The 25333-nt window shown below is 39.0% G+C and overlaps 2 protein-coding genes across 9 annotated transcripts in view; one reads left to right on the top strand and one right to left on the bottom strand.

Moving 5' to 3' along the window:
* Nucleotides 1-20163, bottom strand: part of PUS10 (pseudouridine synthase 10) — a 79214-nt gene extending 59051 nt beyond the window's left edge. For 2 of the 8 annotated variants that reach the window (XM_042246113.2, XM_060412142.1), the window contains exons 1-4: nt 17917-19936; nt 15150-15290; nt 12360-12623; nt 11554-11640 (exon numbers count right to left, since the gene is read on the bottom strand). In XM_042246113.2, the coding sequence (XP_042102047.1) occupies nt 11554-11640; nt 12360-12623; nt 15150-15290; nt 17917-17985 (561 nt within the window). In that variant the 5' untranslated portion in view covers nt 17986-19936. The other 6 variants (XM_042246114.1, XM_060412144.1, XM_027966798.2 and 3 more) reach the window with 4 other exon arrangements.
* A 282-nt stretch (nt 20164-20445) lies between these two features.
* The window catches only part of PEX13 (peroxisomal biogenesis factor 13), a 33713-nt gene continuing 28825 nt past the window's right edge, over nt 20446-25333 (top strand). Inside the window, exon 1 of the mRNA XM_004005927.6 lies at nt 20446-20568. Coding sequence (XP_004005976.1) covers nt 20477-20568 — 92 coding nt within the window. The 5' untranslated portion in view covers nt 20446-20476. The remainder of the gene's footprint in view (nt 20569-25333) is intronic.

The raw sequence follows: 25333 nt of genomic DNA, 5'->3' as shown, positions 1-25333 counted from the left end.
TATGGATACATATTCACTAGTTCGGGGGATTAGTACATGGACTACTACAAAATGCATTCCCATCTGTATTTGTTCCTCATAAAGTAGAACATTCTATCTGAATGTGGGACTCCAGAATGACCAGCACTGAGTGAAAAAAGGACTGTCATTTTAACCTTTGCAAATTGTTGTTGTTCAGTCACTAAGTCATGTCCAACTCTTTGCGACCCCACGGACTGTAGACTGCCAGGCTCCTCTGTTCTCCACTATCTCCCAGAGTTTGCTCAAATTCACATACATTGAGTCAATGATGCTATCTAACCATGTCATCCTCTGCCACCCCCTCCTCCTTTTTCCCTCAGTCTTCCCCAGCATCAAGGTCTTTTCCAGTGAGTCAGCTCTTCTAATCAGGTGACCAAAGTATTAGAACTTCAGCTTTAGCAAGTCTTTCCAGTGAATATTCAGGACTGATTTCCTCTAGGATTGACTGGTTTGTTCGCCTTGCAGTCCAAGGGACTCTCAAGAGTCTTCTCCAACACTACAATTCAAAAGCATCGGTTCTTCAGCACTCAGTCTTCTTTAGGGTTCAACTCTCATATCCATTACTGGAAAAAAACCACAGCTTTGACCATACTGTCCTTCGTTGGCAAAGTAATGACTCTGCTTTTTAATATACTTTCGAGGTATGTCATAGCTTTCCTTCCAAGGAGCAAGCATCTTTTAATTTTATGGCTGCAGTCACCATTTGCAGTGATTTTGGAGCCCAAGAAAATAGTCTGTCACTGTTTCCACTTTTTCCCCTTTCTACTTGCCATGAAGTGATGGGACCAGATGCCATGATCTTAGTTTTTTGAATGCTGAGTTTCAACCCAGCTTTTTCACTCTCCTCTTTCCCTTTCATTAAGAGGCTCTTTAGTTTCCTCTTCACTTTCTACCATTAGAGTGGTATCATCTGCATATCTGAGGTTGTTGCTATTTTTCCTGGCAATCTTGATTCCTGCTTATGATTCATCCAGTCCAGCATCTCACATGATGTACTCTGCATATAAGTTAACATGACAATATACAGCCTTGCCATACTCCTTTCCCAATTTGGAATAAGTCAGTTGTTACATATCCGGTTCTTTTGCTTCTTGATCCACATATAGATTGCTCAGGAGACAGGTAAGATGGTCTGGTATTCCCTTCTCTTTAAGAATTTCCCACAGTTTGTTGTGATCCACACAGTCAAAGGCTTTAGCATAGCCAATGAAGGAGAAGCAGATGTTTTTCTGGAACTCCCTTTCTCCATGATTCAGTGAATGTTGGCAATTTGATCTTGGTTCCTCTACCTTTTCTAAATCAGCTGTACATCTGGAAGTTCTCAGTTCACGTACTGTTGAAGTCTGGCTTGAAGGAATTTCAGCATAACATTGATAGCATGTGAAATGAGTCCAATTGTGCCGTAGTTTGAACATTCTTTGGCACTGCCCTTCTTTACAATTAGAATGAAAACTGACCTTTTCCAGTCCTGTGGCCACTGCTGGGTTTTCCAAATTTGCTGACATATTGTGTACAGCACTTTAACAGAATCACCTTTTCGGATTTGAAATAGCTCAACTGGAATTCTGTAGATTTGTTAGTAGTAATGCTTCTTAAGGCACACTTCACAATCCAGGATGTCTGGCTCTAGGTAAGTGACCACACCATCACAATTATCTGGGTCATTAAGACCTCTTTTTGTAGAGGTCTTTTGTGTATTCTTGCTACCTTTTCTTAATCCCTTCTGCTTCTGTTAGGTCCTTACCATTTTCTGTCCTTTATCATGCCCATCCTTGTATGAAATCTTCCCTTGATAGCTCTAATTTTTTTAAAGAAATCTCTAATCTTTCCCATTGTGTTGTTTTCCTCTGTTTCTTTCCATTTTTCATTTAAGAAGTCCTTCTTATTTCTCCTTGCTATACTTCTAATATCTGGAGTGAAATCCAAAGAGTTTATCTAATCACATCCATAATTCACATTGGGCTACTAACTAAAACCCCTAAGCCTTGCTATAAACAGAGCTCTGAAGCTACTCCTGCCTCATCCTTTACTTGGCAGTTGTTTTTCTAAACACAAGTATAAAAACATATGTTTAATTCTATTAAATTTTATCTTGTTAGATTTTCCCTATTCTTGAGATCTTTTTGGACCTCAATTCTAACAGTTAACCTGTCTGTTATACTCTTAAGTCTCTGTCATGCACAACTACAGTAAGGGTTCCTCATCATCACATGTTCCATCACCAATGATAGAAATCATGAACAGGACAAGGTATGAAAAGAGTCTTATAGCATACCAGAAATGTCCCTGAAGTTTGGTGATTCTTGAATTCTAATATGTACCTAACTTGTGGAGGGGCTTCTCTGACCCCTCTCTAGAGATCATGATTTAGGAGGTCTGAGACAAGGCCTACCATGTTTTTGACATCTTTCCTAAAGTGAGTTTCAAGTGGTTGATTTGCAGAGCACCTTTGGAAAAACATCCAGTCTGATACCAGTCATTAATCAGCTCCTTCTGGGTATGACCAAAATCCACCCAACTGTTTTCACATCCTGGTCACATTTCCTGCCACTTTTTAGGAAGTTACCATGGGAAAGAAACCTGATCAAATGCCTAGTCCCAGTCATACAGGTGCTACTGCATTCCCCTGTTCTACCAGTCCTGGTTCGGGAAGATCCCCTGGAGAAGGAAATGGCAACCCACTCCAATATTCTTGTCTGGGAAATCCCATGGACAGAGGAGCCTGGCAGGCTACAGCCCACGGGGTTGCAAAGAGTTGGACACAACTGAGCACGCACAGACAAACCAGTCCCACTAGACTGCAAATGCAAGAAATAATACAGACGTGACTTGACTTTAGTGAATTTGTTCAACTAAGTTTTCCTTATCCTCACTGTCCACAATTTACTCTTTAGTTTCTGATCTAGAATCTTGCCGGGCTTTTAGATTCAAGGTCACCAGTTGGTAGGTAACAAAACCAACTTTCCTTAGCTTTGGAAAGTTACAACTGCCCTCATCTGTCTCCAGACATTTGGAAAATCTGCTTTTGAAACCTCTCAATGGTCATAGAGGCTGCAAGTTTCTTCTCAATCTATTCTGGAATGTAATTCATCCAGATCTGAACACCTGAACCCATTTGGAAATGCTTAACAATCTGGACTGGGGACTGGGGAAACAGACTCTTGGAGGGCACAAACAAAACTCTGTGCACACCAGGAGCCAGGAGAAACGAGCAGAGTCCCCACAAGAGACTGAGCCAGACTTGCCTGTGAGTGTCCAGGAGTCTCTGGCAGAGGTGTGGGTCGACAGTGGCCTACTGAGGGGTCAGGGGAACTGAAAACAGCAGTGCATGCACAAGTCCTTTTGAAGGAGGCCGCCATTACAATCCTCACAGTGACCATAGTTTGGCCTGGGCCAAATTAACAGGGAGGGAACACAGCCCCACCCATCAACAGAAAATTGGATTAAGATTTACTGAGCCCTCAGTTTCCCCCACAGTCAGTCTCTCCCATGAGGAAGCTTCCATAAATCTCTTATCCTTATCTATCAAAGGGAAGAGAGAAACTAATCAAACTGATCACATGGACCACAGCCTTGTCCAACTCAATGAAACTATGAGACATGTCCTATAGGGCCAACCAAGACTGATGTCACGGTAGAGAGGTCTGACAAAATGTGGTCCACTGGAGAAGGGAATGGCAAACCATTTCAGTATTCTTGCCTTGAGAACCCCAAAAACAGTATGAAGAGGCAAAAAGATAAGACACTGAAAGATGAATGCTAGGTGTCCAATATGCTACTGTAGAAGAGTGGAGAAATAACTCCAGAAAGGATGAAGAGGCAGAGCCAAAGTGAAAACAATGCCCAGCTATAGATGTGACTGGTGATGGAAATAAAATCCAATACTATAAAACACAATATTGCATAGGAACCTGGAATGTTAGGTCCATGAAGGAAAGCAAATTAGAAGTGATCAAACAGGAAATGGCAAGAGTGAATGTTGACATTTTAGAAATCACTGAACTAAGATGGACTGGAATGGGTGAATTTAATTCAGATGACCATTATATCTACTATTGTGGGCAAGAATCCCTTAGAAGAAATGAAGTAGCCATCATAGTCAACGAGAGTCTGAAATGCAGTACTTTGGTGCAATCTCAAAAATGACAGAATGATCTCTGTTTGTTTCCAAGGTAAACCATTCAATATCACAGTAATTCAAGTCTATGCCCCAACCAGTAATGCCAAAGAGCTCAAGTTGAATAGTTCTATGATGACCTACAAGACCTTCTAGAACTAACATCCATCATGGGGGGCTGGAATGCAAAAGCAGGAAGTCAAGAAACACTTGGAGTAACAGGTAAGTTTGGCCTTGGAGTACAAAATGAAGTAAGGCAAAGTCTAACAGAGTTTGCCAAGGGAACACACTGGTCATAGCAACACTCTCTTCCAGCAACACAAGAGACAACTCTATAGATGGACATTACCAGATGGTCAATACCAAAATCAGACTGATTATATTCTTTGCAGCCAAAGATGGAGAAGCTCTATACAGTCAGCAAAAACAAGACCAGGAGCTGGCTGTGGCTCAGATCATGTACTCCTTATTGCAAAATTCACACTTAAATTGAAGAAAGTAGGGAAAAACTACAAGACCATTCAGGTATGACCTAAATCAAATCCCTTATGATTATACAGTGGAAGTTACAAATAGATTTAAGGGATTAGACCTGATAGAGTGCCTGAAGAACTATGGACGGAGATTTGTGACATTGTACAGGAGGCAATGATCAAGATCATCCCCAAGAAAAAGAAAAAGGCAAAAATGGTTGTCTGAGGAGGCCTTACAAATAGCTGTGAAAAGAAGAGAAGTGAAAGGCTAAGGAGAAAAGGAAAGGTATACCCATCTGAATGCAGAGTTCCAAAGAATAGCAAGGAGAGATAAGAAAGACTTCCTCAGTAATCAATGCAAAGAAATAGAAGAAAACAACAGAATGGGAAAGACTAGAGATCTCTTTAACAAAATTAAAGACACCAAGGGAATATTTCATGCAAAGATGAGCACAATAAAGGACAGAAATGGTATGAACCTAACTGAAGCAGAAGATATTAAGAAGAGATGGCAAGAATACACAGAAGAACTATACAAAAAAGATCTTCATGACCCAAATAACCACAATGGTGTGATCACTCACCTATAGCCAGACATCCTGGAATGAAAAGTCAAATGGACCTTAGAAAGCATCACTATGAACAAAGCTAGTGGAGGTGATGGAATTCCAGTTGAGCTATTTCAAATCCTAAAAGATGATGCTGTGAAAGTGCTGCACTGAATATGCCAGCAAATTTGGAAAACTCGGCAGTGGCCACAGGACTGGAAAAGGTCAGTTTTCATTCCAATCCCTAGGAAAGGCAATGCCAAAGAATGTTCAGAGTACTGCACAACTGTACTCATCTCACACACTGGCAAAGTATTGCTCAAAATTCTCCAACTTAGGCTTCAATAGTACATGAACTGAGAACTTCCAGATGTTCAAACTGGATTTAGAAAAGGCAGAGGAACCAGAGATAAAATTGCCAGCATCCACTGGATCATTGAAAAAGCAAGAGAGTTCCAGAAAAACATCTATTTCTGCTTTATTGACTATGATGTCAAAGCCTTTGACTGTGTGGATCACACAAACTGGGGAAAGTTCCTCAAGAGATGGGAATACCAGACCACCTTATCTGCCTCCTGAGAAATCTGTATGCAGGTCAAGAAGCAACAGTTAGAACTGGACTTGGAACAATGGACTGGTTCCAAATTGGGAAAGGAGTACATCAAGGCTGTATATTGTCACGCTGCTTATTTAACTTATATGCAGGTTGAGTCATGTGAAATGTTGGGCTTGATGAAGCACAGGTCAGAACCAAGATTGCTGGGAGAAATATCAATAACCTCAGATATGCAGATGACACCACCCTTATGGCAGAAAGTGAAGAAGAACTAAAGAGCCTCTTGATGAAAGTGAAAGAAAAGAGTGAAAAGGCTGGCTTAAAACTCAACATTCAAAAAACTAAGATCATGGCATCCAGTCCCATCACTTCATGGCAAATAGATGGGGAATCGATGGAAACAGTGGGAGACTTTATTTTCTTGGGCTCCAACATTATTGCAGATGGTGACTGCACCCATGAAATAAAGAGACACTTATCCTTGGAAGAAAAGCTATGACCAACCTAGACAGCATATTAAAAAGCAGAGATATTACTTTGCCAACAAAGGTCCATCTGGTTAAAGCTATGGTTTTTCCAGTAGTCATGTATGGAGTGAGAGTTGGCCTATAAAGAAAGTTGAGCACTGAAGAATTGATGCTTTGAACTGAGGTTTTGGAGAAGACTCTTGAGAGTCCCTTGGACTGCAAGGAGATCAAATCAGTCAATCCTAAAGGAAATCAGTCCTGAATATTCATTGGAAGAACTGATACTGAAGCTGAAACTCCAATACTTTGGCCTCCTGATGTGAAGAACTGATTCACTGGAAAAGACCTTGATGCTGGTAAAGACTGAAGGCAGGAGAATGGATGACAGAGGATGAGATGCTTTGATGGCATCACCAACTTGATGGACATTCTCAAACGCAAGCTCTGGAAGTTGATGATGGACAGGGAAGCCTGGCGTGTTGCAGTCCATGGGGTGCCAGACACAACCGAGCAATTGAACTGAACTGACCATGTGGAGCTTTCATTCTCTTAGCAGTGACCATTCGACCCTTTTCATTTGCAAGTCATTTTCCCTGGAGAAGGAAATGACAACCCACTCTGGTATCCTTGCCTGGAAAATTCCATGGATGGAGGAGCCTGGCAGACTACAGTCCATGGGGTTGCAGAGAGTCAGACATGACTAAGCGACTTCACTTTCACTTTCCTTAACAAACAAAATAGGATCTTCAGGGTTCTGCTTTCTTTATATCATGCATCAGCAGTATACCTTCAGTATCAAAAAGCAGATCTATTCCCCTTTCCATCACTTTGTTGATCTAAATATAACTTTAAGTACCCTGAGTCTTCCTTAGCAATTCTTGCAAGTTTGTGCTCATTTTTCCATTTGCTATTATTATAGATCTAAGCCTCCTTCTACATTTGCCTTAATTTGACTTCACCTTTTCTATATTTTTTAAAAATTGATCTCAGGCTGGTAAAATAAAAACAAATTAACTGTTGGAGTTGGATAATACACACATACGATTCATTAGGTTAGTCTTATTACTTCTGAAACTTATCAAATAAAAAAGTCAAACAAATATATAAATACAAATGTTTATACACACACACACACAGAAAGTGAGAGAAGATAGCCTCCATTTTTTCTTCATCAGGATGTATTTTTCTCCCTAAACATTATTTTATTGGTTGGGGTAATTTGCTTTATTTTTTGGTCATGCCTCATGGCTTGCACGGAGAAGGCAATGGCACCCCATTCAGTACTTTTGCCTGGAAAATCCCATGGACAGAGGAGCCCGGTGGGCTGCAGTCCATGGGGTCGCTAGGACATGACTGAGCGACTTCACTTTCACTTTTCACTTTCATGCATTGGAGAAGGAAATGGCAACCCACTCCAATATTCTTGCCTGGAGAATCCCAGGGATGGGGGAGTCTGGCAGGCTGCCGTCTATGGGGTCGCACAGAGTTGGACACGACTGAAGCGACTTAGCAGCAGCAGCAGCATGGCTTGCAGAATCTTAGTTCCCCAACCAGGAACTGAACCCAGGCCATGGTAATGAAAGCACAAATCTTCATACCTGGACTGCCAGGGAACTCACACGGATAACCTGGCTTTAACTAAAATCTGAATTGCACTTTCTCTTAATTTCCCAATCCTTTTATTTTCCAGCCCAGATTCCTACGCCAGTTTTTCTTTGACTGCCTTTTCTTCTTAACTGTTTGAAGTCTACATATCAAAAGTCTAGTATATATTCTAATTACGCCTACTTCTCCCATCCTATCAGGAATACAAATTTTAAAAGGTTTTTTCACTTAGGAGTAGATTAGTTCCCCCATTATCCTTTAGAGCAGTGGTTCCTAACATGTGGTCTTTATAGCAGCACCAACATTGCCCAGGAGCTTGTTAGAAATGCAAATTCATGCGTCCCACTCACCTACTGTATCAGAATCCCTGGGGATGGGGCCTAGGAAACTGATTCCTATGCACATCAAAGTTTGAGAACAACTACTTTAAGAAAGTGAACTGTTCCAATTCAAAAGTTGTCAAGACAATGTGCTTTAAATTGTGATTTCCACCAAGTGCCTTAACACCAAAAGTCCCTCATAGTACTGCATACTTTCATGACTCTCTTCATGTGTGCAACTCATCACTTCTGCCCTTGACCAAGGGACATACAACACAGTTCCACTCCTGTCATTGATGCTGTTTCTCTTTTTATGCTTCTCTGGGTGTTCAGCATCCTTCCACTTGCAGGATCTCAGATCTCAATGCATGTACATAATTTCTTGCCACATTGCAATATTACATCTCTCCTTTAAACAAATCTGAATCTTGCAAAAAAAAAAAAAAAAATCCTTCCATTGTTACAGTCAAGTGGTAAGGCCAATTTCAGAAAGTCACCATGATAGCTAAGAGATATTTATTACTTTCTCTTATAACTAACTTTATCATCCAAATTTTGTATGCTGTTATGAAGTGAACTCCAGGAGTTGGTGATGGACAGGGAGGCCTGGCATGCTGCAATTCATGGGGTTGCAAAGAGTAGGACGTGACTGAGCGACTGATCTGATCTGATCTGATCTGATGAAGGCTTTGGAGCATCTAAATATTATATCCAACTAGCTTCCATATTGTTATCTTCTGTGAATCCCTGGATACGGTCTCCATTTATTCCATTATCATGTTTTACTTGATGTCTAACAGGTGTTTTTGTCAGTTCATCACTTGTTTTTCCACTCTTTAGCAATGCTAGTCTGTAACTGTCCTGACCAGACCAACTAGTCCAGCTAGTTCCTAGGAAAACATGTACAGGAACTGTACTCCATCCCTCCCTCCATATTCTCCCAAACTCAGTGAACATGATGGTGATTATACTAAATGCAAGTTTTTCTTCCAGAGCTTTTAAATTAGTGCTTTTATAATGATGATAAGCTAAAACTATAGCTTAGCCAGAAAGGAACTGGTAGGGCCAGAAATATGGAAGAGTGAATATAAATTTAACAGTTTGATTTTTAATTAAAAAAAATTCTTTATTTAAGCTCATCCCTTTCCTAGGTTATTCTGTAAAATATAATAAATACTACCAGGCTAATGAAAAATAATTTGCTTTCAAATCAATTTATCTGTGATCATAATTTTCTTCTTTAGAAGTAGGAAAAAGGTGAATGATTTCAACTGACTCAATTGTATATTCCAACATGAATTATGAGATAACCAGCATCAGTGAATAGCACATAGGTTAATAGTTAATTTTAGATATAGACAAATAAGTTCCAAGTTTTATAAGATCTAAGCTGACAACATAGAAGAAACACGGCAATAGAGATGCACAAAATTTATGTTTAAAATACGAGAATATTCTGAAGATGTATAGTTTCTGGGTCGAGTAACAAATAAGTTAACTAGTTTGAAAAGCAATTTATATCCCACTTGGCTAATAAAACATAACTCAAGTCCAAAGAAATAATAAGAGATAGCAATAAAAGTAAGTATCAAAACAGAATAATAAAAGAAAATGACAAAGTGAACCATAAACATGATTTGCTGAAAATATCTGGGTTGCAAAAACAGTATACTGCAAACTTGTGAATAGTTATCATTCTTAAGAAAATATGGGTAAAAATATATTACTCATTAATACAAAGGAAAAACTTTATACACTAAACTGTGGAAATGTATTAATACATTAAATGTATTAATGTATTAATTCCCCAATAATTGGATTAGTTATATATTTCTGCTAAGAGTTTAATGATTAAAAATCAATTATAAAAAGCAAGAAGAGTTTATGAAGAATAATTCTACTTTTTATTTAAAGAAGCATCTTCTATTTCTAATATGGAATATAAATACTTCATAAGTATTCAACAAATATTAAGTTAAGAGTGTTAAAAAATCACATATTTGGTAAAAACGGACACTACAAATTTTAATGTAAAAATATAAACATTCAGATGAAGAGGTTGGTAGCAAGATATATAACCACACTTAGAAAATACATTTCTTTTCCTATCTCTGTTACTCAAATACTGAAACTTTTTGTGAATCAGTTAGCTTTTCAAAGTCTGTTTTTCTCTACCAGAATTGGACCTATCAGTGAGAAATGCATTGATGACTGACTAGAAAATCACTTTAAGTGTTCATGAACCTTGGTATCACATCAGCATCCCCTTTACTCTTCCATTTGCTCTGTTATCTTGTCATCAGCAGAGATACTACTGAAAATCACTCTCCTCTTCTTCACACCCCACCTCTTCTCTATCATTTATTCAGCTTCAATAAGTCTTAAGTTGTTGAAGTATGGCTAATAAACATACTCACCCAAAGAAAGTGATGGTACAGACGAAAGGTGAAGTTTTGGGATTCTTGGGGAAAAGATACTTCATACATACAAATGGTTGTGTTTACAGCTCGTTATAAGTTAAGATTACAGAGGTCATTCTCTCTACGCTACATTTAACAGTTTTAGGAAAGATAGCTTTGTTTTCACATCAGTTTCTACACACAGGAATGTTACGATAATGCCTGCTATTATTTTTTTCACTTACTAAAGAAAAAAGTTAAAATAAAGTACTTTCTCTCCATTTTTCCATTGACTAAAAGAGGTGTCACCTTTTTATATTTTACTTTGGAAGAGAAGGCTCATCAAAATTAAAATGACCTTAGCCTAGGACCATTATAAAACACATACATTTGGCCCCAAAGATCTCTGAGTAGTAGTAGTAGTAATGAAAGTCACTCAGTCATGTCAGACTCTTTGTGACCCCATGGACTATACAGTCCATGGAATTCTCCAGGCCAGAATACTGGGTAGCCTTGCCCTTCTTCGGGGGATCTTTCTAACCCAGGGATCAAACCCAGGTCTCCCACTTTTCAGGCAGATTCTTTACCAGCTGAGCCACAAGAGAAGCTTAAGAATACTGGAGTGGGTAACCTATCCCTTATCCAGAGGATCTTCCCAACCCAGGAATTGAACTGGGTTGTCCTGCATTGCAGGCAGATTCTTTACCAGCTGAGAGAGAAGCCCCAAAGATCTCTGAAGTCCTGGTTAAATCTCTTTGACCACCATGTCTCACACAGAGCTAACGCTCAATGAATGTTGCTACTGAATAAGGACCTTTAAAAAAGATGGCAATCCTGTGAGGGATAGACTAACTTGAACCAATAATTCCTTTTTTCATTCATTCACTCAACATTATTAAACATTTATAATAATATAATGCTTTCAGTCATTCAATAAATACACAAATTGTGAAAACATAAGATGGTAAGGAATATTTATACTTCCCTATTTTTTAGGAATTCTATTGCATACTTCACATATTGTTTTATGAATGTAAATGACCTTACCTCTCTTACAGATAGCTGCGGTGGGAAGGAGACTGACAATACCAAGTTGGTGAATTCAAACCCAGAGGCCTCAACCTTTTGGCACACCTAAAAAAGTATTACATAGAAAGTATTTTTTATTTCATAAAAAAAGTGTTATACAGATTTCTAAGAATTGCTGAAAATTTTATAAGAATCTTCATAACTTAAATTTTTGGTCCAAGAGACAGCACTGCAAAACTTCTAAACTTTTATCTTTGAGTAGGAAACTCTCAGAAACACCCTGAAATCAAATATTTGATATCACAGGCACCAAAAGAACCAGGACTCACCTGCAGAACAATCTATCGAATGTCAAAATACTTTTCTATTAAGTCACCTGATAATTCAGAAAGTATTTTAAACAAAATAAAGCCAAATAGGCACTCTTAACACCTGGCAACAAAAAGCAATCTCACCTTCAATCATGTACCTTTCACAAAGCTGTAATACTCATCTTTTCTAGACATGGAGAAGTCTCAAAAAGAACTGTTTCTCTAACTCCTTAGCTATGTTAAACAGCAAAAGGGAAACTGCCATATTTTGTTCAATTAAACAGCACTCATAACAGAAATACATGAATAGATACTTCATTGATTTTTTTCAGACATGTTGATAAAAAAGGTAATTTGAGAATAGTAGACTTCATTTTTTAAAAAAATTAAGAAAATATTCCAATGATCCATTTGTGTGAAATAAGTTAAAATGAATGGCATTCTTCCTTTGGATACAGGCCTTAGAATAGAAAATCTTTATATATTACACATTAATTAAAAAAACCAGTGTACCTTTTTAATGAACTCTTTTTCACAGAAATCTTGAAGAATTCCTAGGCATACATTGCATACATTTAAATTCGAGTTCTTGGAAGAACTGCTTCCATCTTCAGTCACTGAGAGCTTTCCCTCTCCATTTTGACTCAGACTGTCCATCCCATCAATCTGATCTTCTGGTTCCTGGAGTCGAATTTTCTTAGGAGGTGGGTTTGGAATTTCAGAAACTAATTCATCTTCTTCAGCTTTCAGAAATTTTTGTAGTTCACTGAGCAACTCCTGAAAAGTTAATTTAAAAGAAAATATAATGACTCTTTGACAATATCCTTAACAGGAATGAAAATTATGATATCTCATAGACTTATACAATGCTGATTTACATCAATTCTGGAGCAACAGTTTGTTTTATTAACCAGCACTGGCTTTCAGGAGAATTTAGACGAGATTTACCTAGTTCCTATAATATGTGTGTGAATATTTTTTCAAAAGGGTTTCATACATCAGTGGAACTAAATTCTTAAATCTGAGATGGAAAAGCTCCATTAACAAATTTACTAATTTGATTTGTAGTTCTGTTTTGATTGATGAATGATCATTCACTTGCTAATTTCAGCAACACAAACAAACAAAACAAAAAACTTCAATTCTAATTATTAACAGGTAGAAATGCAAACTGAATTTCCATTCATGTTAGGTTATTTAAAATCTCACAACCATGAAAATCTCATATGCACAATGTTTAATATGAAATCTAAAAAATTAGATTAAAAGTCTACTAAGTAAAAATAATTTCAAGGCAATCAACTACACAAAGGTAAACAGATGCTGGCAATGCTGAAATTTGACATCATAATTACATACCACTAACAGGCAATTATTGAAAAAAGCTCTTTACTACATTCTGGTTTCCCTAATTTCTGTCATTCTTAGTATCAGAATGTAAATTGTGGCACTGGTTTCAAACATTCTCATATTTCAGACATTCCACTCATCTAAATATTCTGAGGACTTTTCTTCTGTTTTGTCTAAATTAGGCAAATATTATTCAGTTGCTGAATAAATATCCCTTTGAAATTCACTCACATTATAATTTACTGACTCCAAAGGGAAAAATCTTTCACTCAAACAAATTTAATTCATTTTATTAAGACATTAGTTTTCCTATTACATCTTTAACAGAGAAATATGTACTCATACATATATACACATACAGGTATATTATGGCCCACACAAATATGTTTATTATTACCTAAGATCTATAATGTCAATGAACATTGTACAGATATATTAATATGTATGTGCACATATATGACATGATTAGAAAATACCAAAATATAAGTATATTTACCCAATAAAGTCCTCAGATATTTTCATGTTTATTTACATAAAATGATATATTAGTTGGTAACACTAAGTCTCTATACAAAACTTACAACATATGTATAAAACAATGTATCTGAAAATAATTGAAGAGAGTTACATAAACTCAATCTTACTACTTTGTAATTATGCATATAAATGATAGATATATTTATTAGTTATCATAGCATATGTACCATTTTCAGTTTTCAAAGTGTTTTCACATACGTTATTAGATATTGTCCCTTAAAATCCTGTGAGGTGGATGTTATCATCAATCCCATTTACAGAGGAGAAAACTGAAGCTGGAAAGTGGTGGAACTGGGGTTCAAATCCATGTCTTCTAGCTCCAAATTCTAGGCTTTGGATTCAGACAGACAGTTCATATCCTAGCTTGCTCACTTAATAGCTGTGTAACTTTGGGCAGGTTGTTTAACCTCTCTGTGTTTCAGTTTCGTCATCTGAAAATAGAGACAACCATAGTATGTACTTACCTGATAGGTTATTATGAGGCTTATATGAGCACTTGACATATAAAACTGTATATGAATACTGGACATAATTTCTAATTTCCAAGATAATAGAAACGATTAATACATAGAAGGAATGACTGCTGCTGCTAACTCCTGGGAAATTTTTTTTCTGTCTGTGCCATGTGCAGCATGTGGGATCTCAGTTCCCCAACCAGGGATTGAACCCATGCCCCCTGAAATGGAAGCACAGATTCTTAACCACTAGACAGCCAGGGAAGTCCCTGGGAAATTTTTTTTTTAATTACAGGAAACTGAGCGTGCAGGCATGCGTGTGTGTGAATTTGTACTGCTTATATAAGTACATATTTATATACATAGATAATTACTATCTGCCTCTTAAATGAACATCACTATTGGAGTAAAATATATTTCACAAAATGTTATATATCTTATATGAAATATTCTATAAAATGTCAAAGCTCTCTTATATTACCATAAATATCAAAGACCTCAGTATATTACTTTTTTGTTATGAATAGCAGCAAGTGATGATAGATGATAAGCATTTACTTCTAGAAAGTTACAAGTACCCCTATTTGTAAATGCAAGTGGTAAACAGGAAAAGAAAAAAAGGCAACCAAACTCATAATGCTTTCACCCACTTCTGTTATATTTTACTAAAATCTGGTGAGAAACACTATTTTGTGATATTCTATCTAGATAGTCTTTAGGAAAGGTCTATGCAAACATTAAATGCACCAGGGAATTGTTCCACAAAGCTCCTACTACATTAAATGCTACACATAATCACTTAAGAAGGAACTTACATTTACATAGTAATGGAAATTATAAAATTATCATTATCAGTAATTATTTCATTACAGTTTTTTAATGAAGATACTTGCTCTCAAATACACAGCTACTGACTTTAAAAATAGAGACCCTTTCTTAACTTTAGAAAGAAAGAAAATACCTTGTAGGGAAGTTTGTATGGTGCATGAAAATCCACACCACAGAATCTGAAGATACATCTTGGACAGGTACCAGTACTGAGCAACAACTGGGCCACATGCTTGTTTTCCACAGTCAGAGGAAACATATTCAGTAACTGCAACTAGAAAAGAAAATAAGTAAAACTAATGAGCATCTTTTGTGCTTTACTTTAACAGACAAATATATGGTCACCTTTAAGGATAAGACTCTTTAAGGATAAAAAGTTCATATTTGGAAATCGCTATTTGGTACTTTCCAATAACGTTGCTTTCATTACATACATATTGAAACATAAACTTGAAGGCAATTTATTAGATGGATCAGGTAAAAGTTTCTAGTCGTCGAGGATTCAACATTCTAGATTATGATAAGTGCATCAACATAACTAAATCAATCAAAAGAAATAAAAATAAAACAAATAAAATATGGTTGTTTCTGAGGAGGATAATGAAAACAAGAGTAGAGACTGTAATTTTGCTTTTTATTTTGTACATTCAGTATTGTTTGAGAACACAGAGTAGTAAATTCGATCAACTTTCCTCTTAGAAATAAAAAATGAGTTTGCTAGCAGTTTCCCTGGTGGTTCAGTGGTAAAGAATCTGCCTGCCAATGCAGGAGACACAGTTTCGATTCCTGATCCAGGAAGATTCGCCATGCTGCGAAGCAACTAAGCCCACATGCCACAAGAGAGCAGTCCCCACTTGCCACAACCAGAGAAAAGCAGGTGTAGCAATGAAGATCCCTACAGCCAAAAATAAATATTTTATATTTTTGCTAGAAAAAACAATCAGATCATTCTATGTTATATAATACCTGACTGTCCTTAATGATAGTTAAGCAGACAAGTATTCAAAATAAAATGATCAGTAGATTCAAAAATGTCAATTTTACTCTGATGAAATAACAACAACAACAAACTATTAGCAAAGTGAGAACAATCTATTCTTATCATACACAAGTAAAAAGTCCAACAAAAATGAATTAAATGCAAAATATTTCAGAGTAATTGTTGTCTAAAACAACTTACTACTTTTCAATTTGAAAAAACTCACTTAGAAGTAAATACTGCATAGAGAATGGGCTCTTGTTGCTTGGAAGGAGGGGTAATAAAAATTAAATTATGAAATCATTCTTCTTGGGGGCAGGGTCTTCTGATTAATTAATCAGCTTACATTAATTTAAAATGAGGAACTAGTGATGTTTTATAAAACCATAATTGCATGGTAATGGTACTGAGGTACTGATAAAAGACTGGCACCTTTAATTTGTGCAATGTCATAATTCAAACAAACTTGCTTAATATTAGTGGGAGAGTGAAGCTCTTACCAACTGCTTACTATGGCGATGTGACTCTTAGAATCAGTTTATGTTTTCTAACCTTTTAAACCCACTACTAAATGCAAGTTTCTAAATGTTTGTGGCCACTTATCAAGAGTAGATCCTTGACAGAAAATAATGAAGACAGGTAGATAATTCTATGGAATTCTCCACCATAAAAATCAGTTGAGCCCGCAAGACTACAAACAGATTGCCTGTGGCTGGGTTCTAATTCAGTTAAATATATGCAGTCGGGAGGGAGAGGCAGGGAAGGAAATCAGGTCTGTCTGGACACACCAGTGAGAACTTTCAGACACCCAGATCGAGAAACACTGATTTAGGGTTGCCGAATAATGCTAAGGAGAAGGCAATGGCACCCCACTCCAGTACTCTTGCCTGGAAAATCCCATGGACGGAGGAGCCTGGTAGGCTGCAGTCCATGGGGTTACTAAGAGTCGAACACGACTGAGCGTCTTCACGTTCATATTTCACTTTCATGCATTGGAGAAGGAAATGGCAACCCACTCCAGTGTTCTTGCCTGGAGAGTCCTAGGGACGGGGAAGCCTGGTGGGCTGCCATCTCTGGGGCCGCACAGAGTCAGACATGACTGAAGCAACTTAGCAGTAGCAGAAGCAATGATGCTAAAGCGGAAACTCCAGTTCTTTGGCCACCTCATGCAAAGAGTTGACTCACTGGAAAAGACTCTGATGCTGGAAGGGATTGGGGGCAGGAGGAAAAGAGGACGACAGAGGATGAGATGGCTGGATGGCATCACCCGCTCGATGGAAGTGAGTCTGAGTGAACTCCGGGAGATGGGGATGGACAGGGAGGCCTGGCGTGCTGCGATTCATGGGGTCGCAAAGAGTCGACACGACTGAGCAACTGAACTGAACTGAACTGAAGTAAATTGGAGCTTGGAAAGTAAAGAAAATGTGGAGAACACTCATTACAAAATGAAGCTCTGTGTGACCATTATTTACAAAAGATCTGAATCTCTTCCCCCAGCCCATTTAATCTAACAGTTTGGTGCTGAGAACAGGTTGGCATTCTTTAAGAAACTGATTGTCAGCATTTAAAGTGTATCCCTGATGCACTGGCCTCACAGAGAAATTGTTTCTATCTTGCCCCTTTATCTTTTCTCCTCCTTTCCATTAGCTAAGGTTAAGGATTTCATTTAATTGAGAATTAAGCTTTAACTAGAAAGAGAAACAAATAAACCCTCCTGACCAAAAAATAAATCCATGAGTGATGTTAAAAAGGACACTTTGTACCGAAGGTTTCCCTGGAGACTTTACTCTCTGTTAAAATGTGTTTAACCTTTCCTTCCGCTTAAAGAGTTTGTTCCTCTAGTGGGTTGACTAGAACGAAAGTATTACACAAGTCAATAAATGACACATCATAATTTCTTAGCTGTAAAAAATTCTCAAACCTGTTCAGAATTAGGAAACCTCCCGACTTGAGTAAATTGAAGAGGTCTTAAACAGCAGAACAAAACCATCTTCTATAATTATGTTCAGTTCAGTTCAGTCGCTCAGTCGTGTCCAACTCAGTGACCCCATGAATCGCAGCATGCCAGGCCTCTGTGTCCATCACCATCTCCCGGAGTTCACTCAGACTCATGTCCATCGAGTCAGCGATGCCATCCAGCCATCTCATCCTCTGTCATCCCCTTCTCCTCCTGCCCCAAATCCCTCCCAACATCAAAGTCTTTTCCAATGAGCCAACTCTTTGCATGAGGTGGCCAAAGGACTGGAATTTCAGCTTTAGCATCATTCCTTCCAAAGAAATCCCAGGGTTGATCTCCTTCAGAATGGACTGGCTGGATCTCCTTGCAGTCCAAGGGACTCTCAAGAGTCTTCTCCAACACCACAGTTCAAATGCATCAATTCTTCGGCGCTCAGCCTTCTTCACAGTCCAACTCTCACATCCAAACACGACTACTGGAAAATCCATAGCCTTGACTAGATGGACCTTATTCAGCAAAGTAATGTCTCTGCTTTTGAATATGCTAAGCACAACTACTGGAAAAACCATAGCCTTGACTAGACGGACCTTAGTCGGCAAAGTAACGTCTCTGCTTTTGAATATACTATCTAGGTTGGTCATAACTTTTCTTCCAAGGAGTAAGCGTCTTTTAATTTCATGGCTGCAGTCACCATCTGCAGTGATTTTGGAGGCCCCCCCTCCCAAAAAAGTCTGACACTGTTTCTACTGTTTCCCCATCTATTTCCCATGAAGTGATGGGACCAGATGCCATGATCTTCGTTTTCTGAATGTTGAGCTTTAAGCCAACTTTTTCACTCTCCTCTTTCACTTTCATCAAGAGGCTTTTTAGTTCCTCTTCACTTTCTGCCATAAGGGTGGTGTCATCTGCATATCTGAGGTGACTGATATTTCTCCCGGCAATCCTGATTCCAGCTTGTGTTTCTTCCAGTCCAGCGTTTCTCATGATGTATTCTGCATATAAGTTAAATAAGCAGGGTGACAATATACAGCCTTGACGTACTCCTTTTCCTATTTGAAACCAGTCTGTTCCATGTCCAGTTCTAACTGTTGCTTCCTGACCTGCATGTTAGTGGATTTAGAAACTTCTCAAGATCATTTTCATCTGGCAACCATCTAGCGACTTCCCAAGCACGTTAACACTATTGGGAGAAAATACGCTGTGCCTTAAATTTGGTTTCAAATGTACAGCGCTGAAATGAAAGGATTTCATAAAACATGAGAAATCAGTTATTGTATATTAGATTTATTATCTTTGAACGCAAGCCTTGAGAAATACATCCTGTGCTGTAAGGTTTTCATTGTTGGCTGCCTTCAAGATATTTGCTTTTAGTTTACGTGTGTACACAAAGAACTGGAACATATTGGAACAGAACCTCTTCCCAGGTGTCAGGATCCTTAGAGTCTCTTCTCCACAAACCAGCGGTAACTCGCCCGGTCCCTGGTTTACTAGAGGAGAGGATGAATTTTCTCGTCCTATCTCCGACGATTACAGAAACTATTTATGGCAAAGGAGCAGGAAAATACCCAGGCTGAGTCTCACATCCTGGGATCTTTTAAAACTCATTTCCATACAGAAGGGGGTCATTCGTTTTGTGGGGTGGGGTGTGGATTTTTAAATAAGGAGGTGCTCGTAACTGCATCGCGCTACCGATACGCTCTGCAGTGGAATCTAATTTCTGGAAAGTTCATCCCCAGGTCTAACCTCGAGTCTTCGGCCAACCAAGCAAGCCCTTCTCCCCTTCACTCAGATCCCCAAAACTTCTCACGCACCCCTCCTTGCTATCAAAGCCTCTCCAGAAGGAAGGCAACGATCCCCTCCACCCACACCTCTCCGGCACCCAGTCCGCAACCCCTCACCTCAGACCTCCTAGCCTCACCTTCTCCCAGGACGCCGGAGCCTGAAAGTTAACCCCTTCCAGCCCTCCGAGAGAACGGGGAAGACTAAAGACAACGCACCTATTGAGTCTAGCAATTCTGTTCCCCGAGGAAACAAGAGCTTTAGAACGAAAGTACCAGGTCCCTCACGCGAGGACTGAGAGAACTCTCTCTCCCCTGCATGTTGGCAAGGAAATCAGTCAAGGTGCCTGGCCAGTCGCAACACACCCTGCCTCCTCCCTGCGGGGGGAGAAGTGCGTGGAGCATTACTCCGGGAGGGTGCGGGACTTGTCTCAGGGAAGCCTCCGTGGGACTCCGACGGCTGGGGCAGTGTAGCCGCTGCCGGAAATATCGATGAACTCTTATCCTTGGTTTAAAATGGAAATTCTTTCTAGGACAAATAAAAAGAGAGCATTTCTTCCCATGGATTAGTGGTATAGACCTAGACTGTAATCCCAAGCAGCAAAGCACCACGAGCCACATCCTGACTTCGGGGGCGGTCCGGGTGGAGGGCTCGGCGCTCTGCAAGTTGTGCCTGGCGTTCAAGCGGCCGGTGTCCCGGGGCCTGGAGAGTCCCAGTTCCGAGCGGGAGCTGAGAGGAGGCGGAGATGGCGTCCCAGCCGCCGCCTCCCCCGAAACCCTGGGAGACCCGCCGGATTCCGGGGACCGGGCCGGGACCAGGACCCGGCCCCACTTTCCAGTGAGTGTGCGATTTTTCAAGTCGCAAGTTTTGTGGGCCGCAGCGCGGACTTGGGAGGAGGCGGTTGAGGCCGTTGTTGGTGCTGAGGCGTCCCCTCCCCCTCTCCACCAGCTCCCACCCGTACCCTTCGAGGGTCGAGGTGCAGCCGGGGCGTCTGCAGGGGTCGTTTCGGTGTCAGACAGCTGTTTCTGATTCGGCAGCTCTCGATAGCGACGTTTTCCAGGGGGTTCCTGTGCGCCTGTGTGGCTGTGGGTGCTCGGAAGCGAGGGGCAGGTACCTTTCTCTTTTCAGTGTCCCTTCTCTTTGAGGGACTGCTTGATTCTTTTTCCCCCACCATCTCCACCTTAAAGAGACTTTCGGTCCGTTGTAGGTGAGAGAGACATTTGCCCAGCCCCTCTTATTAGGGAGCAAAGTCTCTAAAGCCTTTAACTATCTCTCGACAAGTTGGTGAAAGCCCAGAAGGTCACTTTTACGCAACTACAACTCAAGCCTGTATTCTGCGTTCTTTTCCAGCATAACCCAGCCTTGTTTCGGATAGAGATTTGTGAAAGCAACTTGAAAAAGGGAGAGTTCAAAACTGAGGCCTAACGGTGGCCTTTGTGTGCTAGATAGCGAGTGATTTTTTTTTTCTAAGGCTTATGGTTTTTTGTTTGATTTTAATCAGTGTTAAATGAATCTACAACTCAAATAAGGTTAAAATAGAATAAAAGAGAATTTCACAGCCTCTGTGATATGTGTTGGGTGGATCTGGACTTCTTTTTAATTTTTTAAAATTTTTTAGTTTTATATTATATTGGAACCCAACTGTTGTGTTAGTTTCAGGTGTACAGCAAAGTGATTCAGTTATACATATACATGTATCCTTTTTCACATTCTTTTCCCATTTAGGTTATTTCAGAATATTAAGCAGCTTGCTCTGTGCTATACAGTAGATCCTTGTTGATTATCTAAATACAGTAGTGTGTAGGTATGAGTCCCAGACTCCCACTCTATTCCTCCCCCACACCCTTCGCCCCCTGGTAACCATAAGTTCCTTCTCTAAGTCTGTGGATCTGGACATCTTAATTCAGATGGTGAGACTGGAATGTCAGATCACCTACTATGGTACGTTTCCTTACAAAGAAATTCTGAACATACTGGAATGAATTTCTGCTATGTTCTGAAATCTTGTTATCTTTTATTAAGATGTTTGAGCACAATTGCTACTTTACTTAATGATGATAGGCACATAAATAATAAGGTTTAATTATGCTGTTAAGCTGGGTGACACATTCTGCTACCTCTTTTTATGAGTGGTTGACTTTCTTTTTTTTTTTTTTTTGGTTGACTTTCTTTAAAAATTTGGACTGCTCTTGGGAAGAGCAAACTTTTATTCTTGCTTCTGGTTAAGTTCTGTTTATGTAAAATTAATCATTTTCCCACTTTTTAAGAAAATGTGAATTGTAATGTGTTAAACATTTAGAGACTGGTAGAGACTAAGATGATAAATACTCATGTATTAACTCCCAGCTTTAAGCAGTTAATAACATTTTGCCAGACTTGCCACAGGTCTTTTACAAAATAAAAATTAGAGTAACGGTTAAACCCTCCCATTCTTCTTTCCTACAGTAACCACTGTCCCTATTTGGTGTTTACTGTGCATAATGTTTTTGTTGGAGGAGGAAATGGCCACCCACTCCAGTATTCTTGCTTAGGAAGTCCCATGGACAGAGAAGCCTGGTGGGCTACAGTCCATGGGGGTCGCAAGAGTCGGACACAACTTAGGAACTAAACCACCACCACCAATGTTTTTATACTTTAGTATTTGGGTTTGTGTGTGCATTACATATGTATGTATGTATTACTATTTAGTATTTTTTTAAACTTTAAATAAATATTATCAAACTGTATGTTATCATTTGCAAAGTGTTTTTCCACTAAGTATTATTTGAACTTTATTTTTTTCATTCATATAAGCTGTACAGGCATACCTGGGAGATAATGCAGATTGGGCTCCAGACCACTGCAATAAGTGGAATATTGCAGTAAAGCAAGTCGCATGAGTGTTTTGATTTCCCAGTGTTATGTTTACACTCTATTGAAGTCTATGCAGTAGCATTTTGTCTAAAGAAATAATGTACATACCTTAAAGATACTTTATTACTAAAAAAAAATTGCAAACTATCATCTGAGCCTTCAACCAGTTGTAATCTTTCTGTTGGTAGAGAGTCTTATCCCCATTGCTGAAGGCTGGAGTGGTTGTGGCATTTTTTTAAAATAAGACAATGGTGAAGTTTGACACATTGGTTGACTCTTCCTTTCTCAAATATGTCTCTGTAGCATGCAGTCCTATTTGATAGCATCTTACCTACAGTAGAACTTCTTTCAAAATTGGAGTAAAGCCTCTCAAACTCTGATGCTGCTTTATCAACTAGATTTACATAATAGACTATATCCTTTGTTGTCATTTCAACAGTCTTCATGTCCTCACCAAGAGTGGATGCCATCTGAAGAAGCCACTTTCTTTGCTTATCCATAAGAAGCAGCTTTTCACACATTGAAGTCTTATCATGAGGTTACAGCAATAAAGTTACATCTTTAGGCTCCACTTTAGTTCTCTTGCTGTTTTCAACACATCTGCAGTTACTTTTTTCACTGAAGTTTTGGGGCTGCTCAAAGACATCCATGAGGATTGGAATCATCTGTTTCCAAACTCCGGTTAAAATTGATATTTTGAACTTGTCCCAGGTATCACAGATGTTTTTAATGGCATCTAAAAGGTGCTGTTAAGAAAACTTTACAGAAAGGTTTTCAGTTTACTTTGCCCAAGTGCATCATGGAAATCACTATTTATGGCAGCTATAGCCTTATGAAATTTATTTCTTAGAAATCAGACTTAAAAGTTGAAATGCCTCTTTGATCCATGGGCTGCAGAACGGATGTTTGTTAGCAGGCATGAAAACAACATTAATCTTGTTGTACACCTCTGTCAGCTCTTGGGTAACCACTTGCGTTGTCAGTGAGCAGTAATATGAAAGGAATCTTTTTTTCTGAGCACGAGGTCTGCACCGTGGTCTTAAAAATTTTTAGTAAACCATATTGTTAACAGTTATGCTGTTGTGGCGACTTTGTTGTCCCACTGATAACAGCATAGGCAGAGTAGATTTAGCATAATTCTTAAAGGTCTTAGGATTTTCAGAATGCTAAGTGAGCATTGGTTTCACTTTCAAGTCACCAGCTGCATTAGCCCCTAACAAGAGATTGTCCTTTGAGGCTTTGAAGCTTGATATTGACTTCCCTCTGGATATGAAAGTCCTAAATGGCATCTTCTTCTCATAAAAGGCTGTTTTTTGTCTGCGTTGAAAATCTATTATTTAGTATTGCCACGTTCATTAATGGATAACTTGCTAGAGTGCCTGCATTAGCACTTGCAGCTTTATCTTGCATTCCCTTGTTAGAGAGACAGCTTCTTTCCTTAAACCTTGTGAACCAACCTCTGCTAGCTTCCGAAGTTTCTTCGGCAGCTTCCTCACCTTTCTCATCCTTCACAGCATTGAAGAGTTAGGGCCTTGCTTTGGATTAGGTTTTGGCTTAAGGGAATATTAATGACTGATTTGAGGTAGCCAGACTACTAAAACTTTTGTCATATCAGCAATAAGGTTGTTTCACTTTCTTATTCACATGTTCACTGGAGTAGCACTTTTAATATCCTCCAAGAACTTTTCCTTTGTATTCACAAGTTGGCTAACTGGTGTAAGAGGCCTAGGCTTTGGCCTGTCTTGGCTTTAGGCATGCCTTCCTCACTAAGCTTATTCATTTCTAACTTTTTTCTTTTCTAGAAAAATATTTACCTATTTATGTTAGCCATATTAGGTCTTAGTTGTGTGGCAGCACACAGGATCTTCATTGTGGCACACAGATGTGTGGGCTTAGTTGCCTCTCAGCATGTGAGATCTTAGTTCCCCAACCAGGGATTGAACTCATGTCCCTTGCCTTGCAAGGCCAATTGTTATCCACTGTACCACCAGGGAAGCCCTCATTGCTAGCTTTTGATGTAGAGATTTTTGACTCTTCCTTTGACTTGAACACTTAGAGGCCATTGTAGGGTTGTGGATTAGCCTTATTTCAACATTTTTATGTCTCAGAGAATAAGAGAATCCTGCAAAGAGAGAGACTTTGGAGGAAAGGCTGGTCAGTGGAGCAGTCAGAACACACACAACATGTATTTTGACAGTTTGCTGTTTTATGAGTGCAGTTCTTGGTGTCCTAAAACAAGTAGAGTAGTAACATTAAAGATCACTGATTTCCATAACAAATATAATAATAACAAAAAAGTTTGAAATATTGTGAGAGTCACCAAAATGTTACTCAGAGACACAAAGTGAGCAAATGCTGTTTAAAAAAAAAAAAAAATGGCGCAGACAGCCTGGGTGGAAGGGGTGTTTAGAGGAAAATGGATACACGTATATGTATGGCTGAGTCCCTTTGGTCTTCACCTGAAACTACCACAACATTGTCAATTGGCTATACCCCAATACAAAATTTTAAAAAGTTTGGGGGGAAAATGGCGCAGATAGATTGTCTTGACACAGGATTGCAACAAATCTTCAATTTGTAAAACACACTATATGCAAAGCATGATAAAGCAAGGCGTTATAAAATGATGTATTCTTGTAGTACGTTTTAATTGTCATAGAATATTCTGTTATATAGGGGCTTCCCAGGTGACTCAGTGGTAAAGAATCTGTCTACTAGTGCAGGAGATGTAAGTTCGATCCCTGGGTTG

The sequence above is a fragment of the Ovis aries genome, chromosome 3, assembly GCF_016772045.2.
Source record: "Ovis aries strain OAR_USU_Benz2616 breed Rambouillet chromosome 3, ARS-UI_Ramb_v3.0, whole genome shotgun sequence".
Taxonomy (NCBI): Eukaryota; Metazoa; Chordata; class Mammalia; order Artiodactyla; family Bovidae; genus Ovis; species Ovis aries.
This window is presented reverse-complemented; position numbering and strand designations above follow the sequence as displayed.